The sequence below is a fragment of the Suncus etruscus genome, chromosome 19 (assembly GCF_024139225.1).
Source record: "Suncus etruscus isolate mSunEtr1 chromosome 19, mSunEtr1.pri.cur, whole genome shotgun sequence".
NCBI classification, from domain to species: Eukaryota; Metazoa; Chordata; class Mammalia; order Eulipotyphla; family Soricidae; genus Suncus; species Suncus etruscus.
This window is the reverse complement of record NC_064866.1, coordinates 4,051,636-4,071,860: the sequence shown is the minus strand read 5'-3', so window position 1 is coordinate 4,071,860 and position 20,225 is coordinate 4,051,636. Positions and strand designations below refer to the sequence as shown.

At 39.7% G+C, this 20,225-nt stretch overlaps 1 protein-coding gene across 1 annotated transcript; it reads left to right on the top strand.

Moving 5' to 3' along the window:
* The first annotated feature begins 11,225 nt into the window (after positions 1 to 11,225).
* LOC125997493 (3 beta-hydroxysteroid dehydrogenase/Delta 5-->4-isomerase-like) lies at positions 11,226 to 19,479 on the top strand. The gene is made up of 3 exons (XM_049765936.1): positions 11,226 to 11,370; positions 16,267 to 16,428; positions 18,671 to 19,479. The coding sequence occupies exons 1-3, from the start codon at positions 11,226 to 11,228 to the stop codon at positions 19,477 to 19,479; spliced, it is 1,116 nt and encodes a 371-aa protein (XP_049621893.1).
* Positions 19,480 to 20,225: the final 746 nt, after the last annotated feature.

The window sequence follows — 20,225 nt, the reverse complement described above, 5'->3', positions numbered from 1 at the left end:
TGGGGCCCGGAGAGATAGCACAGCGGAGTTTGCCTTGCAAGCAGCCGATCCAGGACCAAAGGTGGTTGGTTCGAATCCTGGTGTCCCATATGGTCCCCCGTGCCTGCCAGGAGCTATTTCTGAGCAGACAGCCAGGAATAACCCCTGAGCACTGCTGGGTGTGGCCCAAAAACCAAAAAAAAAAATATTTTACATGATCCTGAGTGTATATATACATATATATAGTATATACAATATATACACACATATATTATATAATAAGTACACATACATCAAACATTTATTGTCAATAAATCATACATTTATTTTAAAACAATTTTTATTGGAGTCATAGAAGACACTTAAGCAGTTGGGTTGACCAGGATTCTTGAGTTAGACCTCAACTTTGTTGTGTGTTTCTTTTTCTTAGACCTCGACTTTGTACTTAATTAAAAATTCAGGGGCTGGAGCAATACTATAGTAGATAGTGTGTTTGCTTTGCAAATAAGCAACCCAGATTTGATTCCTGAAATCCTATATGGTCACCCAAGCCTGTCAGGAGTAATTTTTGAGTGCAGAACCATGAGTAACTCCTGAGCACCACTGGGTCTGGCCTAATAACCAAAAAAGAACAAAAAATTTTCATATGGACTTTTATATTGGTAGATTCTGACTTTGAGTTAAGGAGGGGAAATATTTACAGAAAGGGTGGGGTACTTAATCCAAAAGTTTAGGGAACCATATAAGCAAATCCCAGGCATAATAGTAATAGGCTAGCTGATACAGCAATTACATTGTTTGTGGAAGAGGAGGCATAGGTTAACATGGGGCTTTGGAATGGTCCTTAGTATTCTTATTTGAATGGCAGCAAGTGCCTTGGAAAAGACAAAAATTGCACAAGATCAAAGAAGGATAATGGCAGGGTGTGTTTCCACATTCAAACGCTAAAACAAGAAAACAATCAGGGTCTGAACAATAGTACAGCTAGTAGGGCAATTTCCTTGCAGTAGCAGACCCAGATTCCATCCCTGGCATCCCATATAGTCCCCTGAGCACCTCTGGGAAGGATTTCTGGATGCAGAGGCAAGAATAGCCTCTAAAAATCACTGGGTGTAATAAAAACAACAACAAACAAAACAACCAAATAAAAAGAGAAATTTTCTCTATGGATAATGTTTATAATAGTTACAAGTTCAGAATTCTGAAACATTAGGATTTTGAAGATGAAGAGGTAATTCAATAGGCAAGGCTTAAAAATTCCAGGCACTATATGCTTTCTCTTCCATATTCTCTTCCCCTGTATCAAGCCAAGTACTATCAGATACAGTTCTGGTAGACCAGATGGCCATGAGGCTTGAGGACTGAACCATCAGGCTTACATTGCAGAGTTTAGTGTTACCTTGAAGAGAGGCCTCTCCAGGGAAAAGAAGATAAACACTGTTTTCTGATATAAAAAAAAAATCTGCTTTGAAGTCATTCCAAGGTCAAGCTGCCTGAAGAATTATCACTCTACTGTTCTCAAGATCTTTTGGCAAGACTCAAAACCTCTTCATCTTCCTCTCGTAAATAAAATCAATCTTCTTGGATTCTCATTGTAAGACTACAATAAGAAAAGAAAAATGAAACACATTCTTGCAATAATAATTTTCAGACACAAAAGAGAAAAGAGCTGGAAGTTACAGCTCACCTCAGGAAGCTCACCACAAAGAGTGATGAGTTTAGTTAGAGAAATAACTACATTTTGAACTGTCCTAATAATGAGAATGTTTGAGGGAAATGGAGAGCCTGTCTAGAGTACAGGCGGGGGTCGGGTGGGGAGGAGGGAGATTTGGGACATTGGTGATGGGAACCTTGCACTGGTGATGGGTGTTGTTCTTTACATGACTGAAACCCAACACAATCTTGTATGTAATTAAGGTGTTTAAATAAAATATAAAAAAGAAAAGAAAAAGAAAAGGCTCTTCTTTTAAGTTAATATCATTATTTAAGCATCATGATTACAAATATGTTTGTAATTGGGTTTCAGTTATAAAAAGGAACACTACCCCTCACCAGTGCAACATTCCCAGCACCAATGCCCCCCTTAACGCTTCTCCCCTCCTGATCCAGATGCAAGGAGTTTACTTCCAAGATACTTGTCTAAAACTGAGTAGATACAGAGGTTCAAAATACATTCAAGCAGAAACTCCTGTGAAAGCCAGGAGTAGCAAAACTAGAGCTATCATCATGAAATGCTGGAGTCTCAGTATGGGAAAGGATAAAGTTTAAAACTCCTGGGGTTGAGTGATGTCTATGGAGATAGTTTAGGAGCTTTCCTTGCAGTGGTAAACACTGGATTGATCCCTGGCACAGAACCAAGATAAAGTCCTGAAAGCAAAAAAAACAAACAAAATAACTGCCCCATTGGGGCCCAGAGCTATATCCATTGGGCAGGGCATTTGCCTTGCACATGGCCAACCAAAGTTTGATCCTGGCATCCAATATGGTCCCCCCACAAGTCTTCCAGGAGTGATTTCTGAGTGCAGAGCTAGGAATAACTCCTGAGCACCACCGGATGTGGCCCCAAAACAAACAAAAACACATGAAAAACTGACCCCCCCAATCTAAATCTTTAGGGAATAGCCAATCATAAAAATCTTCCACTCTCTTCACATACTTTTGTTTTACCTTGGTGAGTTCAATCTGTATCTCACAATGAATATAAAACCAGAGTGCCTCCAGCAGGATCTGTTGAAAGTAACCAATTTGGAATTTGCCAGAATGTTCCTTTTTAACAACACCACCCAAAAAAAAAGCCATTTAAATCAGAGCCTAACCTACTAGACTTTTACTAGCTCTGACCATCCTGTGAGAAGTGAAATATCCATTTCCAGTTCCCTCAGGCCTATTTTATTTTTCTGGTCACATCTGAGAGGAAAATAGAGAGGAGGATCTGAGAAACACTGTTCAAGTTCATAGTTCAGAAACACACACCCATAAAAATAAACCTAGGCCCATAAAATTTGTCCCCAGTCCATGTTATCTACTACACTATTTGGTTTCCCAAAAAGTTCACAAATTTTATTGAGAAACAACAGAAGCAGCAAACATCAAAACTAGAGTCAGTTCAATTATTATCAGCGTAGGAATTTAAAATAACTGTGATGGATACAATAAATAATCTATCCAATGGAAATTTTAAACAACAAAGTAGAATAGATGGGTGGAACTGGAAAGATAGTAAAATGGGTAGGACATTTGCATGTGGCCAACCAGGATTCCATCCCCAACATCTCTTATGTCCCCTTTTGCCTGCCAGGAGTGACTCCAGAACTCAGAGAAAGGAGTTAGCCCTGAACATCACTTCATGAGTTTCAAAAGGGAATAGAAAAACAAGAAGAGATGGGTTATAAAATCAGAAGAATGGACATTTTAAGAAAGAATTTTTTAAAATAAATATTATGTCTCAAACTTTAACAGAAATAAATACGCCTTTGTAGAGAGGAGCTTATTGAGAAAAGTACATGCAATAGTAATTTTCTAATCAGAAACAAAACTTAAAAAAAATTGGGGGCCGGGCGGTGGCGCTAAAGGTAAGGTGCCTGCCTTGCCTGCGCTAGCCTTGGATGGACCGCGGTTCGATCCCCCGGTGTCCCATATGGTCCCCCAAGCCAGGAGCAACTTCTGAGCACATAGCCAGGAGTAACCCCTGAGCGTTACCGGGTGTGGCCCAAAAACCAAAAAAAAAAAAAAATGGAACTGAGGGATAATACAGTGAGTGGGCAGGGCACTTGGAGTGCACATAGCAGATATGAGTTCAATTTGTGGCATCCCACATGTCTTCAGCACTTCCAGGTGGAACCCCCAAAATATTGGAAAAGAATTAGGACTAGATTAGTGGTAGAGTCATTGCTTTTCATGTGTTCAGTTCCTGACATATATAAAATAATAAGGGACCAAAGAGATAGTACTAGACTTAGCCCAGGTTTGATCCCAAAGATTCCCTAAAGCATTAATGGGTATAGCCTTAAAGGAACTCTTATCCACTGCTGGTGGGAATGCCATCTAGTCCAACCTCTATGAAAAGCAATATGGAGATTCCTCCAAAATCTGGAAATTGAGCTCCCATTTGACCCAGCTGTTCCACTCCTAGGGATATACCCTAAGAACACAAGAATACAATACAAAAACCCCTTCCTCACACCTATATTTATTGCAGCACTATTCCAAGATGCCCTTCAACAGACGAATGGCTAGAGAAACTGTGGTACATATACACAATGGAATATTATGCAGCTGTCAGGAGAGATGAAGTCATGAAATTTTCCTATATATAAATGTACATGAAATCTATCATGCTGAGTGAAATAAGTCAGAGGGAGAGAGAGAGACACAGAATAGTCTCACTCATCTATGGGTTTTAAGAAAAATAAAAGTCATTTTTGCAACAATCCTCAGAGACAATGAGAGGAGGGCTGGAACTTCCAGCTCACTTCATGAAGCTCACCACAAAGAGTGGTGAGTGCAGTTATAGAAATAACTACACAGAGAACTACCATAACCATGTGAATGAATGAGGGAACTGGAAAGCAGGTTTAGAGTACAGGTGGGAGTGCGGTAGGATGGAGGAAGATTTGGGACATTGGTTGTGGGAATGTTGCACTGGTGAAGGGGGGTATTATTTACATGACTGAAACCTAATCACAATCATGTTTGTAATCAAGATGTTTAAATAAGGATATTAAAAAAGGCTTAGAATACCACTAGAATGGCCAGGTGGTTTCTGATAACACAAGACCTGATAGTGTCCCATCCTTGGCTTCCAGCACTGAACCACTAATCCAGTAGATCAAGAATTGTCAGGAGTTCTCCCTAGAGCCCCCTGAGCACCAATTGGAAGTCCCTCTCCCCGCAGAGATAAACAAATTCAAATAATGTGGGACAATTACAAAAGTATATTTGTGGGTCAGAGTGAGAGCACAACAGTAGGGTGTTTGCTTTGCATGTAGTAGACAAGGCATAGACCCGGGTTCAATCCCTGAATTTTATATGGTCCCCAGAGCCTGCCAGGAGAAATTTATGAGCTCAGAGCCAGAAGTAACCCCTGAGTGCCACTGGGTGTGACCCCCCCAGAAAAGATATATATATATTTGTGTGAACAATGAGAATATCAAGTAGAAATATTTGAAGCAATGATAAATATAAGATTTCTAATATTAAATCATACTCTAAACCACAGAACTTGCCTTCAAAATAGCTGATACTACATATGGTCGCTGGAGTATTTTCTGAGCGCTGAACCAGGCGCAAGCACCACCAACAAACAAACAAGCCAAAAATGAATAAATACATAAATAAATAATCACTCAATAGAATAAAAACCCCATTAAAAACAAACTCAACTCAAGAAACTCAGTGACTACAGGCATAATGTCTCCAACTTTTTGAAAAATCCAAGATTGACAACCTAGATTCCAACAAAAAATAAGTGGATCATGGAGATGTGGTATAATGGAAAACTATAGATCTAAGGAATTATTCAATCATGCAATTCACTGCAACATGAATGAAACTGGAGGATATCTTATTAAATAAAGTAGGCCAGAAGAAGAAAAATAAATATAGGATAATAACACTTAGGCATAGTATTTACAATAACTTCAGGTAAGTTGTCACTGGTGATGGGATTAATACTGAAACACTGTGTGTCTAAAATTCAACCATGAATGACTTTGTGTATTACAATGCTTTAAACTAAAAACTATATTTTTGTTTTGGGCCACACCCAGTTACTCCTGGGTTTACTACTGGGTCAGTACTCAGGAATCACTCTTGTCAGTGCTCAGGGGACCATATAGAATGATAGGGATTTGACCTGGGTCAGCTGCATGCAAGGCAATCACCCTACCCGCTGTACTATCACTTTGGCCCTAAATAAAAACATTTTAATAAAAAGAAAATCTAAGAATGAGACAATAATGATATTGAAATCAGGAGGGGATAGTTCAACTTATAGAGGGCATATCCACTGTGTGCTAGTATATGCTAATTAATGTGTCTTCTCCCTTTCCCAGCACCATGCCCTGAGCTCTGCTCTATGTGATAGTCCCTAGCAACTGCTTGTCATGATTCTGTTAATCCCAAGTACAATTGGTCTAAACAAAAAAAGAAAATTGCTAGGTGTGACCCCTATTGAGAGAGAGTGAGAGAGAGAGAAAAAAGAAAAGAGATTGAGAGATAAGGAGAAATCAAGAAAGAGCGAGAGAGATGAGAGAAAGAGAATGGCATTCAACTTTTCAGAACCATGCAAGAAAAGTGAGGAGAAAAAATAATTTAGATGCTAAAGAAAAATATTAACTGATCCTGTGATTTTATTCTTTTAAAAGTGTAAATAGAGCTGCAATGAATATAGGTGTGAGGAACAGATTTTTGAATTTGATTTTTTGTATGTTTCTAGGATATATTCCTAGGAGTGGAATAGCTGTATCATATGGAAGTTTAATTATCATTTTTTGAGGAATCTCCATATTGTTTTTCATATAGACTGGAATAGACAGCATTCCCACCAGCAGTAAATAAGAGTCCCTTTCTCTCCACATCCCTGCCAGCATTGATTGTTCTTGTTCTTTATAATGTATGCCAGTCTCTATGGTGTGAGATGATACCAAATTGTAGGTTTGATTTGCATCTCCCATAGCCAGACTCTGTAAACAACCAAGATGTCCTTCAACAGATGAATGGCTAAAGAAACTGTGATACATATACACAATGGAATATTATGCAGCCATTAGGTGAGATGAAGTCATGAAATTTCTCTATACATGGATGTACATGGAATCTATTATGTTGAGTGAAATAAGTCAGAGGGAGATAGACACAGAATAGTCTCACTCATATATGGGTTTTAAGAAAAATTAAAGATACTACTGTAATAAGGCCAGGAGACAATAGAGTTAAGGGCTAGAAGGATCAGCTCACAATTTAAAGCTCGCTACAAAGAGTGGTGAACACTGGTAGGGAAATAACTACACTAACAACTAGCATGACAATGTTAAAGATTGAGAGAAGTAGAATGCCTGTCGTGAATACAGATAGGGGTGGGGGAGGAGGGGGGTATTGGTGATGGGAATGTTGCACTGGTGAAGAGGAGTATTCTGTTTATGACTGAAACCCAACTACAAACATGCTTTTAATCATGGTGCTTAAATAAAAATTTATAATAAAAAAGATGGATAAGGATAAGCCCTATTTTAAAAATTCAAATAGTTGATACATGGCAAGAAAACGGAATTAAATATTTTACCATTTTCCAAGGGGTTTTTGTTTTTGTTTGAGTAAATGAAAAAAATTGTAAAGGAAAATATATGAGCTGCTTTTAACTGAATAACAATATAAATGTTCTTTGTAATTAATGGTGATTTGATTTTTTAAAAAAATTAAAATAAATAAGTAAATAAAAATAAAAGGGAAGACCTTGGAGCTGGAGAGATAGTAGTACAAGTGGGGTAAGGCACTTCCTTACATGAAGCCAGCTGGATTAGATCCTCAAGTATCCCATATGGTCCCCCAAACCCCAGGAATTATTCCTGAGTGCAAAGGCAGAAGTAACCCCAAGCACAGTAAAAGTATAAGTAAAATATTTTTCCTACAAAGTAAAAACCTGAAGAAAAAAATACCTTGTTACAAGTAGACCTATTTTTTAATAATTTTTATTGTGATCAAAGTGAATTATGAATCTTTCACAGTAATATTTAAGGTACATAGTGACAATGAATCAGGGGCATTTCCACCACCGTGTTGTCCTCCCTCCACCCCTGTCCCCAGCATGCATCCCATATTTCCCTCATTTACCCCCTAGACTGCTAGTGTAACTGGTCCCCTCTGTGTATAGTTTGTTGTAGATCGCATATCGATTCTGTCGTCATTGACTTTGGGTTTTGTGTTTGAGTCTGATCATTTTTTATTTCTACTCAATGTTCATACAACTGTTTGGTCCTGGTACCGTCCATTCCACCCCCCCCAATTCATAAGGCAGAACAAGATGATTCAAGTTATGTTTGTAAAAAATAAAAGAAAAAAAGCGAAAAAAAATGTGAGAAGTCCATCTAGAGGTTATAAGACCTATTTTGAAAGAAAGGGTAAAAGAAATTCTTCAGGAAGAGGAGAAATGTTATAGGTCGCAATATAAAACTTGAATCTATGTGAAGGAAGAATGTTAGAAAAGGATTAAGTGTACTTCTAAGTAAGAACTTGTATTTTTGTTATTCTTTTTCTTCAGAGATGATACCCAGGAAGTGCTGGGAAGTGGGTTGGGATTGCCAAAATTGGATGCCACCAAGGCTATATTGGCAGTGCTATTTGGTATTAGGATGGAGCTTATGGCCACATCTACCATTTGACCTATTCCCCTTCTTCATTTTTTTTAGCCTTAATCTAACAGATTAGAGTTATTTTAATTCTAATAATGCATCCATATATTTATATGTCCATTATATTTAAATCTACAGTAAAATAAATGGTAGCAAAGCTACACAAATATGAGGAAGGAATTAGAATTACTTTATATTAAAATAATACTTCAAAAAACTAGTGCTTGTAGTTTTCACACGTAAAAAGCTTGGAATATTGGTTGTTTTGTTTGTTTGTTTTTTTGTTTTGATTTGGTTTGGGGGGCCATACCCAGTAATGCTCAGGGGATCAAACCCAGGTTTGTCCTAGGCTAGCACCAGCAAGGCCTTATGGCTCTGCAGCACAGCTCTGGGCTCTTGTTAAGTTTTTGTTTTGCTACAAACTGCTCTGTTCTTGTTTCTGTCCTCAGAGATCACTCCTGGTGCTCGAGATTATATACAGTGCCAGGGATATGACAAAAGTCAGTGTATGCAAGAGAAGTTCCTTATTAACTGTACTATCTGGACAGGGCCAAGTTTAATATCAAAAACACAACAAATGTAATCCATTTATCATAGGCTAAGGAAGTAAAATCACACGATCCTATCAATAGATGTTGAAGAGGTATTTGACAAAGTGCAACACACGTTCATGCCAAAAACTTCTCAACAATTCAAAAATAAGAAGGAACTTTTTCAATTGAAGAACATGTTTGGGGCATGGCGGGGGTGAATTTTGGATCACACGCAGCAGTGATTGCTCAGGGATGTTATTCCTGGCTCTGCACTGTTAAATCACGATCCTGATGGGCTTGGGTGAGCATATGGAATGTTGGGATCAAACTGAGCCAGACACATACATGTAAGGCAAGTGTCTTTTACACCATGGAATCCCAAAACCATGTATTTTTAAATGTACAATTATCAATATATTTAATTATGTGTGCCCTGACCACAAAAGTATTAAAATTAGTAACCAAACAACAGTCAGGTATTTAGAAAGTCCTTGATTTCTAAATGAAACAGCCTACTTTTACATAATTTGTGTATGAATAAATCCCAAGGAAAATTCAAATATACTTTTACCTGAATGTGATAGATAACCCCAAATATCTAAATTGTTTGATACAGCAAGCTAGCATAATGCTAAGAGGCAATTCATAGCTTTAAATGTTAATAGACAAAAGAGGAAAAAGATAAAAATCAAGTGTCCAGACTTTGACCATGGAAATCTTGAAAAAATAGGAAATAAATTAATAATAAAGCAACAGAAAGGAAGCAAATAGGTAAAATAAATGAAATAGAACATGGACAGACAATATTTAAACTAATAGTAATTTTTTTCTGTACCCATGTACAAAACTCAATTTCAGATGAATGCTATACTTAAATATTAAGAACCCCCAAAACTTTAGAAAAATATCTCTGGAAATAAAAATTTGAAAGTACTTGTCTCTAGGTTAGATTGGTAAGATTGGGCTGGAAATTAACTAGAAAAGAGCATTAAAGCATTTTCTGGAGCGAAGGATTTCATGTTTTGTTTGGGTTGGTATTTATCTGGATTAACATAACTGTCAAGGTTCACTGAATTAAACACTGAATTAAATAAATCAATTAAATACTGAATTAAAAATTAAAATTAAGATGTTTGGATGAGTTAAAGAACCCGATTTTTTTAATTTAGAGAAAAGACAATATCTTGAGGAATTTACATCACTTCTGGCTATAGGTCTAAAAACAATCACAGCATTTTTAGCTCAAAAATTCAAAAAGAGTTGGTTTTGTAACAAAGATGTAAAATGAGTGCTAAGATCCATAAATAGAGTATTCTGAGCCCTAGTAAAAACTCATGGTGTGGGCTATAGAAGGAGATTCTCTAAAAAAAATTACCCTTCAACAATGCTTTGAAAGGGAAACACAAAATGGAGGTGCCAGATACTTGGCCCATTAAAGTGCCACTTCCCATAACAAGTAGTGACTGGAATTTTGTTTTGGGGTCACAGCCTGAGATGCTCAGGTCTTTCTCCTGGATCTGTATTCAGAAAGAAATCACCTGTGACAGGCTTTGAGAACTAATTGGGGTGTCCAAGATCAAATGCAGGCAAGACAATCACCCTACAGTCTACTGTTGCTTGGGCCCAAAAGTCAGTGGCTGAAGTTGCCATGCTGCATATTTCTGAATTTCGCAAGATGGCAGGAACATTTCAAACAACACTCAGAAGGAAGAGGCTAACATAGACTTGTGCACCACCCCTCCCAAATATATTTACTATACAAGGCAAAATTCACCAATCATCCACAGAGAGCTTTTCTCAATCTAGTTTAAGCTCCCATATCTTAGATTTCTAACAAGGCCCAGAAGACCCAAAGTAAATTCCCATAATATTCTTTATCTTCTTGTGGCCTCGAGACTTATTTTCTTTCCTTGTGTCTGAGATTAATGAGAGTGCTGAATTAAAGGTCACCACTCTGGGAAGAAAGAGAGTTGGAGGAGGAGCTAACAATGATAAAAAAAAAATCACGATAAAAAAATATCAGCATATAAAGCTGATGCTGTGTTTGGTCAGAAGGAGACCAGAATCCATTCTCTTTCAACTGGCTTTCACTCCTTCAAAAACAAAATAAAACAAAGCAACAACATTAAAAACAAAAAGAAAGCAGGTCAGTATTTTTTAACTACTCAAATCTTAACTTTAACTTTTGAACTACTTTAACTCTTTCAACTATTTAAAGGAATTGCAAAGACAGTGGAAAAGAAGAGATGGAATTTTTTGCCTCATAACCAACTGCTCTATCATGTATTTCCTCTCCAGGGCTGCCTTTTCATCTACTTTCCAGCAGTTTCTGGTTTCCAGTGGATATTTTCACTCTGGTTTAGCCATGGCTGCTTGGAGCTGCCTTGTTACAGGAGCAGGCGGATTCCTGGGGCAAAAAATTGTCCACTTGTTGGCTGAGGAAATGGAGCTGCAGGAAATCAGGGTGATGGACATAGCCTTCAAACCAGAATTGTTGGAGGAATTTTCTAGTAAGTGAAAGTTGATTCATAGTTGTGTGGCCTAGAATCTGTGCATTGGTATGGGAAGCCAGTTCTTTCTAGAAAATTAAGGAATATAGCAATTAAATGCAGAATTATTAAGGAAATTGCAAATGGTGTAGGATAAAACATACTGGCTGGATGTCCAGAGATTGACTTCTAGTCCTGAATCAGGGCTAGAAATGATAGCATTTGACCAGCTATGTCAAATATGGGGTTAATTGGGTCTCATGCTGCTCAATATGTGCTTGGTTACTCATTGGTTGGAAACATCTTTTGAATGTAGTGTTTAGACCACTTAATTTTCACTTCTGGTGTCCTCTGATACTTTCTGAAGATACCACAGGTTTTAGGAAAATGTATATAGGGACTATATACAAAACTGAAAACCCAAATAAATGACTACACTTGACAACTTTATACCATTTTAAAAAAGGATGATAAATTTTAAAGCACAGACGAGAGTAAAGAAAATGGGTTAGATTTCAGCATCAGTAAACTATAGACAGGACAATGGAGGGGAAAATTGAAAATAAGCATGTTTGTGTCCTCAGCTTAGTGCCCACTTGACATTTTTTATCAGAATATAAAATCTATCAGAAATCAATGGCATTGAGCTTCCTGCTTCTTGGGAGCTGAAGGCTGACAAGTAGGAACTCCTGAACTCTTTCGCCCTCTTTAGTGTGTGTGAATTAATTTCTGCATCAGCTTTGCTTCCAGATCCACATCTCTCCAGTGTCCTGGCTTTGAAACTTGAGGACTGATTTAACATAAAACTCCATACCTCTTTATCTTTATTATTTTACAAAATAAATTTCTCTATCACCTACTCTTTCCAAAGACTGTCCAGAGACAGGCTTGAATGCCCAGAGATTGATTTCTAGCCCTGAACTAGTGCTAGAAAGGGTGACTTTTGACTAGCTATGTAAAATTCCATACCTCTGTACTTCCTGTTTTGCAAAATCCCCTATTAGTTCTCTCCTTGTCAACTTGTCTTTAATTTTGTCAAGATTTTTAATTTAAAAATTGTCCCACAACAACCAAAAAGGCTGAGTGAGTAATAGTGCCTGCCCCACTGGATTTCTGAAGCTTATTTGTTTATATAATTTCTTGATTTGGAGGCCACACTGAGTAATGCTCATGTCACACTCCTGTTTCTGTGATCAGGAATAACTTCCGTCAGGATGCCAATAATCAGACCTTGGTTGGCTGCATGCAATGTGAACTCCTTACCCACTATGTTACCTCACTAACCCCTAGCCTGGTACTTTCATGACTTTACTTATCCTCTCTAGTAAAAGTGAAATAAAAGGAAGTAGAGGTGGAACGGTTTGGGGTGTTGTGTGTATGTGTGTGTTTGAGAAAGAAGATCAGAGAGAAAATTAGCAAGAAGGAGAATGAAAGAAATTTTCATAGGAGAAAGGGGAGGGGTTAGGACTTTGTCTGAAGACTTGGATTTATGTTTATCTTCCTTCTTTCTACCTCCCTCCCTCCCTTCCTTCCTTCCTATTTTCCTTCCTTCCCTCCTCTCTCCCTCCCTCTTTTTCTCTCCCTCTCTCCCTTCCTTCTTTCCTTCCTCCCTTCTCCCTCCTGCTCTCCCATCTTCCTTTCTTCCTTCTTTCTCCCTCTCTCCCATCTTCTCTCCCTTCCTTCCTTCCTTCTTTTCTTCCTTTCTTCCTTCCTTATTTTATTCCTTCCTCCCTTCCTTCCTTCTTTCCTTCCTTTCACTCTTTCTTCCTCCCTGTTTTCCTCTCTCCCTTCTTTCCTTCCTCCATCCCTCTCTCCCATCCTCTCTCCTTTCACTCCTTACCTCCTTTCACTCCTTTTCTCCTTTCCTTCCTTCCTTCCTTCCTTCCTTCCTTCCTTCCTTCCTTCCTTCCTTCCTTCCTTCCTTCCTTCCTTCCTTCCTTCCTTCCTTCCTTCCTTCCAGTTTTGGCCCACATCTAGAGGTCCTCAAGGACTATATGGAATACCATGTTTTGAACTCAAGTTGGCCAGTGTGCAAGGCAAGTACCCTGCCTATTGCACTATTTTTTCAACCCCTGTAGGAAGCCTCTGAGGAAGGAGGGAAAATAAGCACGTTCATATGAACCATGAAAATATTAGGGTGCTCCAAGGAAAAGTGACTCCCTGAGATCCTTTGAGTAATGGGTCCCAAAACTCAGATGAGAGACTTAGCCCTGAAAGTTTTAAAACTCGGATTGGGGTTGACTTGGTACGCTAATCTTCATTCTCTGTTTGCTTGTGGTGTACCCCCATCCCGACTTCCTTTATTCTTCTCGGCTCTGGTAGACAGGTTGTCTATATGCAGGGCCTGACTGCCCAGCCCAGAAACTCCTGTTTTCCCCCAAATGCTTCCTTGAGTTATGCCCACCACCCTGTTCACAAATCTCTACCTTCTCTTCCCTTTGTCATTCACAAATGGGCATCAACAATAAATCTAGTTAGAATTCTTAGGTCAGTATCTCCACTCTGACAGCTGAATTCCAGAGTGAGTTATACTTGAGTAATCTCAACTGCATCCCTCTAGAAATGCAATCCAAGAAAATGTGGCCAGAAGTCCCTCAGATTTGTTCATTAAGCTTTGGAATTAATTTGGGTCACTCATTTCTACTTCAAAAAATACTTTGTCAATGCCAATTACTTCTGACAACACCCACATGAATTTGGGGTCTGGAGGAAGAGTCCCCAGTGTGTGTTGTGTTGGAAATGAGCAGGGATTAACAGAATCTTCTCTATGTCAGCTACTGTGCTGTGCTTATGTGTGTCTACTTAAACTCTTCAGAGCAATTTTGTGGGCAGGTAATTGGCTTTTGTTTGTTTGTTTGTTTGGGGGCCACACCTGGTGACACTGCTCCTTGGCTCTGTACTCAGAAAACACTCCTGGCAAAGTACTATATGGGATGCTGGGGATTGAACCCAATTCGGCTGCATGTAAAGCAAACAGCCCATCCACTGTGCTATCACTTCAGCTTCAGTTGGTTTCCTTTTTTTCAAATAAAGACTAACAGCATAAAGAAGTTTTTTTTAGTTCATTGGGCAGTTGTGTAGACACACACACACACACACACACACACACACACACACACACACACACCACCACCACCACCACCACCACCACCACCACCACCAGGTAGCCTTGCAAATCAGAAATGTATGTCTTACAGATCTGAAGTCAGCAGTCAAAATCAAGATGGCTGCTTTGGTGAGAGCTATCTTTCTCTTCTATGGTAACACCATCTCTTTGGGGTCTCTTTTCTTAGAATACTGGTTTCACTCTTAAGAAATTCATTCTTAGGACAGCCCAACAAATATCCAGTACCTAACAGCATCTTGCAAGCATTAGGATTCCAGCATCTGCCTTTGGGATTCACACTCAGGCAGAAGCCACGATTAGTGACCCATCGCTGGGCAAAAACTGTCTAGTCGTTGTCCTTGGCCATTCGTTTGTCAAGTTGTTTTTCTCCAAACCATTGTCTTGATCCATACCAGAGAAGCCGCTGCTATGTAATATCTGTCTTAAGAAACTATTTGTCAAGGCTGCAGAGATTTGGAGGATGGGACAGAGCATCCTTGGTGCCATCTTGTGGTCTCTTGGTATATCCCTGCAGGCTGATAATTGTCAGAATCCTTTCTTTCCTTGCTTGAATTTACATTTCTCCACCCACTTGGGACCTACTTCTTGGAGTCACAGGTCTGAGGTCATCCCCAAGGAAAGAATAAAGGGACAGGTGAGATACAATCAAAGGAAATTTTCTGTTCAGGCTGATTCCAACAGCTTTTTCCTTGTCAATGGACAGAATCAGAGCAAACTTGGCAGAGGCTTAAGGAGAAGAGATAGTTCTTCCATCTTGTGACCCAGGAAGGAAATGCTCTAGATCTGCCCTTTTCCTTTTCACTATTCATTTTCATTGCCAGTTGAACTGACTTGGCCTTGTTCTGCATCAGAAAATAAGCACTTCTGCCTCCCAAGTGACAATGGCAAGTGAGCAGGGCAAAGGATTGCAAGCTTGATTCTCTAATAGAATGTGACTTGGGGGGGGGGGCAGAATGATAGAGATTTGCCTTGCATGTGGCCCACCCTGGTTATCCTTGGCATCACATATGGTCCCCCAAGTATCATCAGGAGTAATTTTTTTTTATTTTTTTTAAAGAAAGTGTCTATTTTATATTTTTGTTTATTTTGTTTTTGCTTTTATTTGGGGGGCTACACCCAGTGGTGCTCAAGGGTTACTCCTGGCTCTGTGCTCAGAAATTGCTCCTGGCAGCCTCAGGAGACCCTATGAGATGTCGGTATTCGAACCACCCTCCATCCTGGATTGGTTGCTTGCAAGGGAAAATGCCCTACCGCTGTGCTATCTCTCTGGCCCTCCTTCCTTTCTCTTATTCATGCCTCTTCCCCACCTCCACTTAAAATGCCTTTTCAGTGCAGTGTCCAGGGAGGAACAATATTCCTTTTACAGCCCTTTAATGTTTCTCCTCTTAATCCAAAACCACATAGGATCCTTTACTTCTCAATAGAATGAAATTCTGATTTCATTCCTACTGATTTCTCTCTACACAATCACCCTCCCTATTCTCTATGAATCGTCTGTGCTTCTCAAGGACTCTGTTGAATAATTTCATATTCCAGATACACTTCACTATACACAAATTCTTTTTGTGTTGAGGGGAGGGAGAGGACATAAGGATGGAAACAGATGTTTTCTCTCCCCTATTTAGAACTACAAATTCTATATTCTGTGTTTTTCCTGAAGTGGCTTTCTCCTTCTTCTTCCTCCCCCTCAACCCATCCTTGAAAGATAGGGACAAAATGCTCTCTTTATCAGCAAATTTCTCAACCAGCTCAGTAAACTGAACACTGTTACCTAATTCTTGTTCGCACAGAGCTACAAAGCAAGGTCAAGGTAACTGTCCTGGAAGGAAACATTCTGGACATACAGTGTGTAAGACAAGCCTGCCAGGGGACCTCGGCTGTTATTCATACGGCCTCTATCGTTGATTTTAATGAGAAACGAGAAGACGTCATCATGAATGTCAATGTGAAAGGTAGGGTACCTTTTGGGGTGCAGAGAGAGTGCTAAGACAGCAATAGAATGAAATTCTGAGTTTTTCCTCTCATTATTATCTACACAATCACCCTTCTTCCCTATGAATTCCCTTCTACTTCTTATTCCCTATGAATTACATGTGTTTTTCAGGGACTCTGTTAAATAATTTCATATTCCAGGCACACTTAATTTTTTTTTGTGGGGTCAGGAGGCGGATGAAAATGAGGGGAGGAAGAAAGGAAAGGTCTGTCTTGGGTACTGTCTGGCCTTGCCCCAAATCTTTTGCTCCTTGTGCCAACTGGGAGACTCAAAGTAGTTATCTTGGCATTGAGGTTCAGGTTAAGTTACTTGTCTAAGACATGTCAGTAAGAAGGAGAAAAGCTAGAGGGTAACAACATCCCTTTGTGATTCCAACGGCAAGGACCATGTGCTTTCAAATGATGCTCCAATCAAGAGTTAGATAAACTTCATGGGGGTCAGGAAGCTAAAACAGTAGACAGGATACTTTTCTTGCACAGAGCTGACTCAAGTTTGATTTCCTGTACCCTCTAAAGTCGCCCAGTACTGCAAGGAATGATTTCAGAATGCAGAGCTAGAAGTTAGCCCTGAGCATCACTAATCAAACAAAAGTAGCATCAAAAGGCCAGAGAGATAGCTCAGTGGTAGGGTTTTGTTTGCCTTGCATGCAGCCAACCTGGGAGGAATTAGGTTCGATTCCCAGCTTCCCACATGGTCCCCCAGCCTGCAGGGGGGCGATTTCTGAGTGCAAAGCCAGGAGTAACCCCTGAGCACTGCTGAGTGTGACCCAAAAACCAATCAATCAATTAATAAAAATTTTTTTACAAAGTAGCATCAAGTTAGTCAAATTCCAAACTCTGTCATCAAACTCTTGCTTTTCAACCACTTCCTGTTTCCCTGACCTGGGTGTGAGTTGGGAAGCAGAAGCAGGAGCTAGGAGTGCTGGAATTGAGATTCCAAGAGCATCATCCCATATCACTTTAGCCCTGCTCATTGGCTCCAAGGGGGTCACACTGGAAGGCCAGAAACAAATTGCTTTTAGACCCAAGGGTCCTCATGTCATTTTAGGATCTTTGGGTTGGGTTCTCCAGGTAGAATCACCAAAAATAGTAGAGGTATTAGAACTTTTCTGGTCACCCAAAAAAAAAGAATTTCTCTGAAGAAAAGCAGCAAAATGTGTCCAGAGCAGCCTGGCCAAACAAAATTAGCCAGTATTTTTTTTTCCCCACCTAACATTTTCCAAACAAGAATGGTTCACTAGTATGTATTGTACCATCCTTTCTGCTCACAATTTTGTCTATTAAAGAGTTCTTTGCTTTACTTCTTTTTTATGGAAAGCTGAGGATTGAACCCTAGTCAGCCACATACAAGGCAAGTCCTGCCCATATGATCTATCCGGCCCTATAAAAAAAAAAAGCCCTTCTTAACCAAGTACTCACAGTTCATCTGGCTTGGAACCTCTTTCATTAAAGGAAGAATGGTTCTTTATAATTTTTATTTTTTTAAACTTTATCAATTTGGGGGCCAGAGAGATAGCTCTGTCTAGAAAGCTCTCAGTTGCAAAAATGCTTAGATTATCTGCAGGGACTGAAGTTTCTGTAAAATCGTCTCATTATGAAAATTGCCACCAGAGGTCGCAGTCTTTCTTCCAATTCTCCATGTAGCTAAAGAGCCAGGTCCAATAGAATAAAATGTTATCTTTCTTACCCTAAAGTTTTCATATGTGGGTAAACTGAGTCATGTCCAATATTAGGAGTAATCTTTGTGGGGGACAAATAATCAGTAATAGAACCTGATTTCTTTTTTTGGTTGGTTGGTTGGTTTGGGGCCACACCAGCCATTGCACAGGGGTTACTCCTGGCTCTGCATTTAGAATTTATCCCTGGCAGCTCTGGGGACCATAAAGGATGCCAGAAATCAAATCTAGGTTTCTCCTTGGTCGGCCACATGCAAGGCAAACACCCTATAGCTGTGCTATTTCTCCAACCCAGAACCTGAGTTCTATTATTATCTATTGAGTGGTAGAGTTCACAATCCTCAACACCCACCGACCTCAAAAAAGAACACCCTCTAAATTTCCCATGTCTTTAGTGCCAAAATACCCATTAAGAGTTTGCCAAATGACTATGATAACGTTCCTGCTCTGCAATTCTTTCTCCCTGGGGTTGGGGGCAGACATGGTCTGTGAGCAAGATTGACAGAGTGTTTCTTCCCTTGCGCAGGTACCCAGCACCTCTTGGAGGCCTGTGTCCAGTCAAATGTGCCCATCTTCATTTACACAAGTAGCTTAGAGGTGGCTGGGCCCAACTCCTACAAGGAGGTGGTCCAGAATGGCCATGAAGAAGAGCGTCGTGAAACAATATGGACAGATCCGTACCCATCCAGCAAAAAGATTGCCGAGAAGGTTGTACTGGCAGCAAGTGGATGGACTCTTAAAAATGGTGGTACACTATACACATGTGCCTTAAGGCCCATGTATATCTATGGAGAACGATCTCAATACCTTTTGTCCGATATCAAACGGGCCCTGAATAATAATGGCATTCTGGATTCATTTAGGCAATTTTCCATCGTCAACCCAGTCTATGTTGGCAATGTAGCCTGGGCCCACATTCTGGCTTTAAGGGCCCTTCGAGACCCCAAGAAGGCTCCAAATATCCAAGGACAGTTCTACTACATCTCAGATGACACACCTTACCAGAGTTATTCTGACCTCAACTACAATTTGAGCAAAGAATTCGGTTTTAGTATTAGTGCTGGAATAAGTTGTCCTTTATTTCTGTTGTACTGGCTGGCATTTCTTCTAGAAATGGCGAGCTTTCTTCTTAGTCCAATTTATAGATTCCACCCTCCCTTCACCCGCCACATAGTGACATTAACCAATAGTGTATTCACCTTCTCATATGAAAAAGCAAGTCGAGATCTGGGGTACAAGCCACTCTTCAGCTGGGAGGAATCCAGGCAGAAAACCATGGAGTGGATTGGCTCTCTGATAAAAGAACATAAAACTCTGAAAAGAAAGATGCACTGATTTGGAGATGTCAAGGACGTGGGTGCAAGGGGCTGGCTGTCAAACTCCCCTCTCTGCTTCCTTCAGAAAGTGATATGGAGGCACAAGGCCTCCTAGGACCCTTCTGCTTACCAGAGGGATCTCTTATTCTTATTGTCTTCCTCCTGCCTCTAAACCTTGTCAGAAATTCTTTCTGCCTCCCCATCCACTTGTAAATTGGATAAGTTACAACTATCATAAATGCCAAAATCTTGGTTGTTGATTTTGAACTATCTGAGTCTCTTTGGACTTAGAATTTTGCCCATTCTATCCATTTACTTTGTCAAGTGAAAGAAACAACATGTATTTCCCTGGGAAATTCCTCTTTGTTTATGCAGCTCCATGGAAGGATTAATAAATCTTCTTATGGATAATTGTGATTTACAGGTACACAGCTCTTCACCCTTTCATTTCCAGGCATCCCTTAGCTCCAATCACAGGTGGGCCTTCTAAAAGTTAGAAAACAAAGCATGGAAGAGAGGTAGAAAGAAGCATTTGATAGAGTGGAACTAAGAAATACCAAGTAGAGATCAGAGATCAGATCTCAGGCAAGCACTAAATGACTATCCTATAGTTTTACATTTAACTCTAGAATTGGGTGTTTCCTACTCTTCCCAGCTGATCAAAACAGGCATTTGTCCACTTGTTCATGTCCACGCCAGCTGATAAGTGACCAGTCTCTTTGATCCATATAGATATGAGAGTTCATTTCTTCCTACTGAATTGCA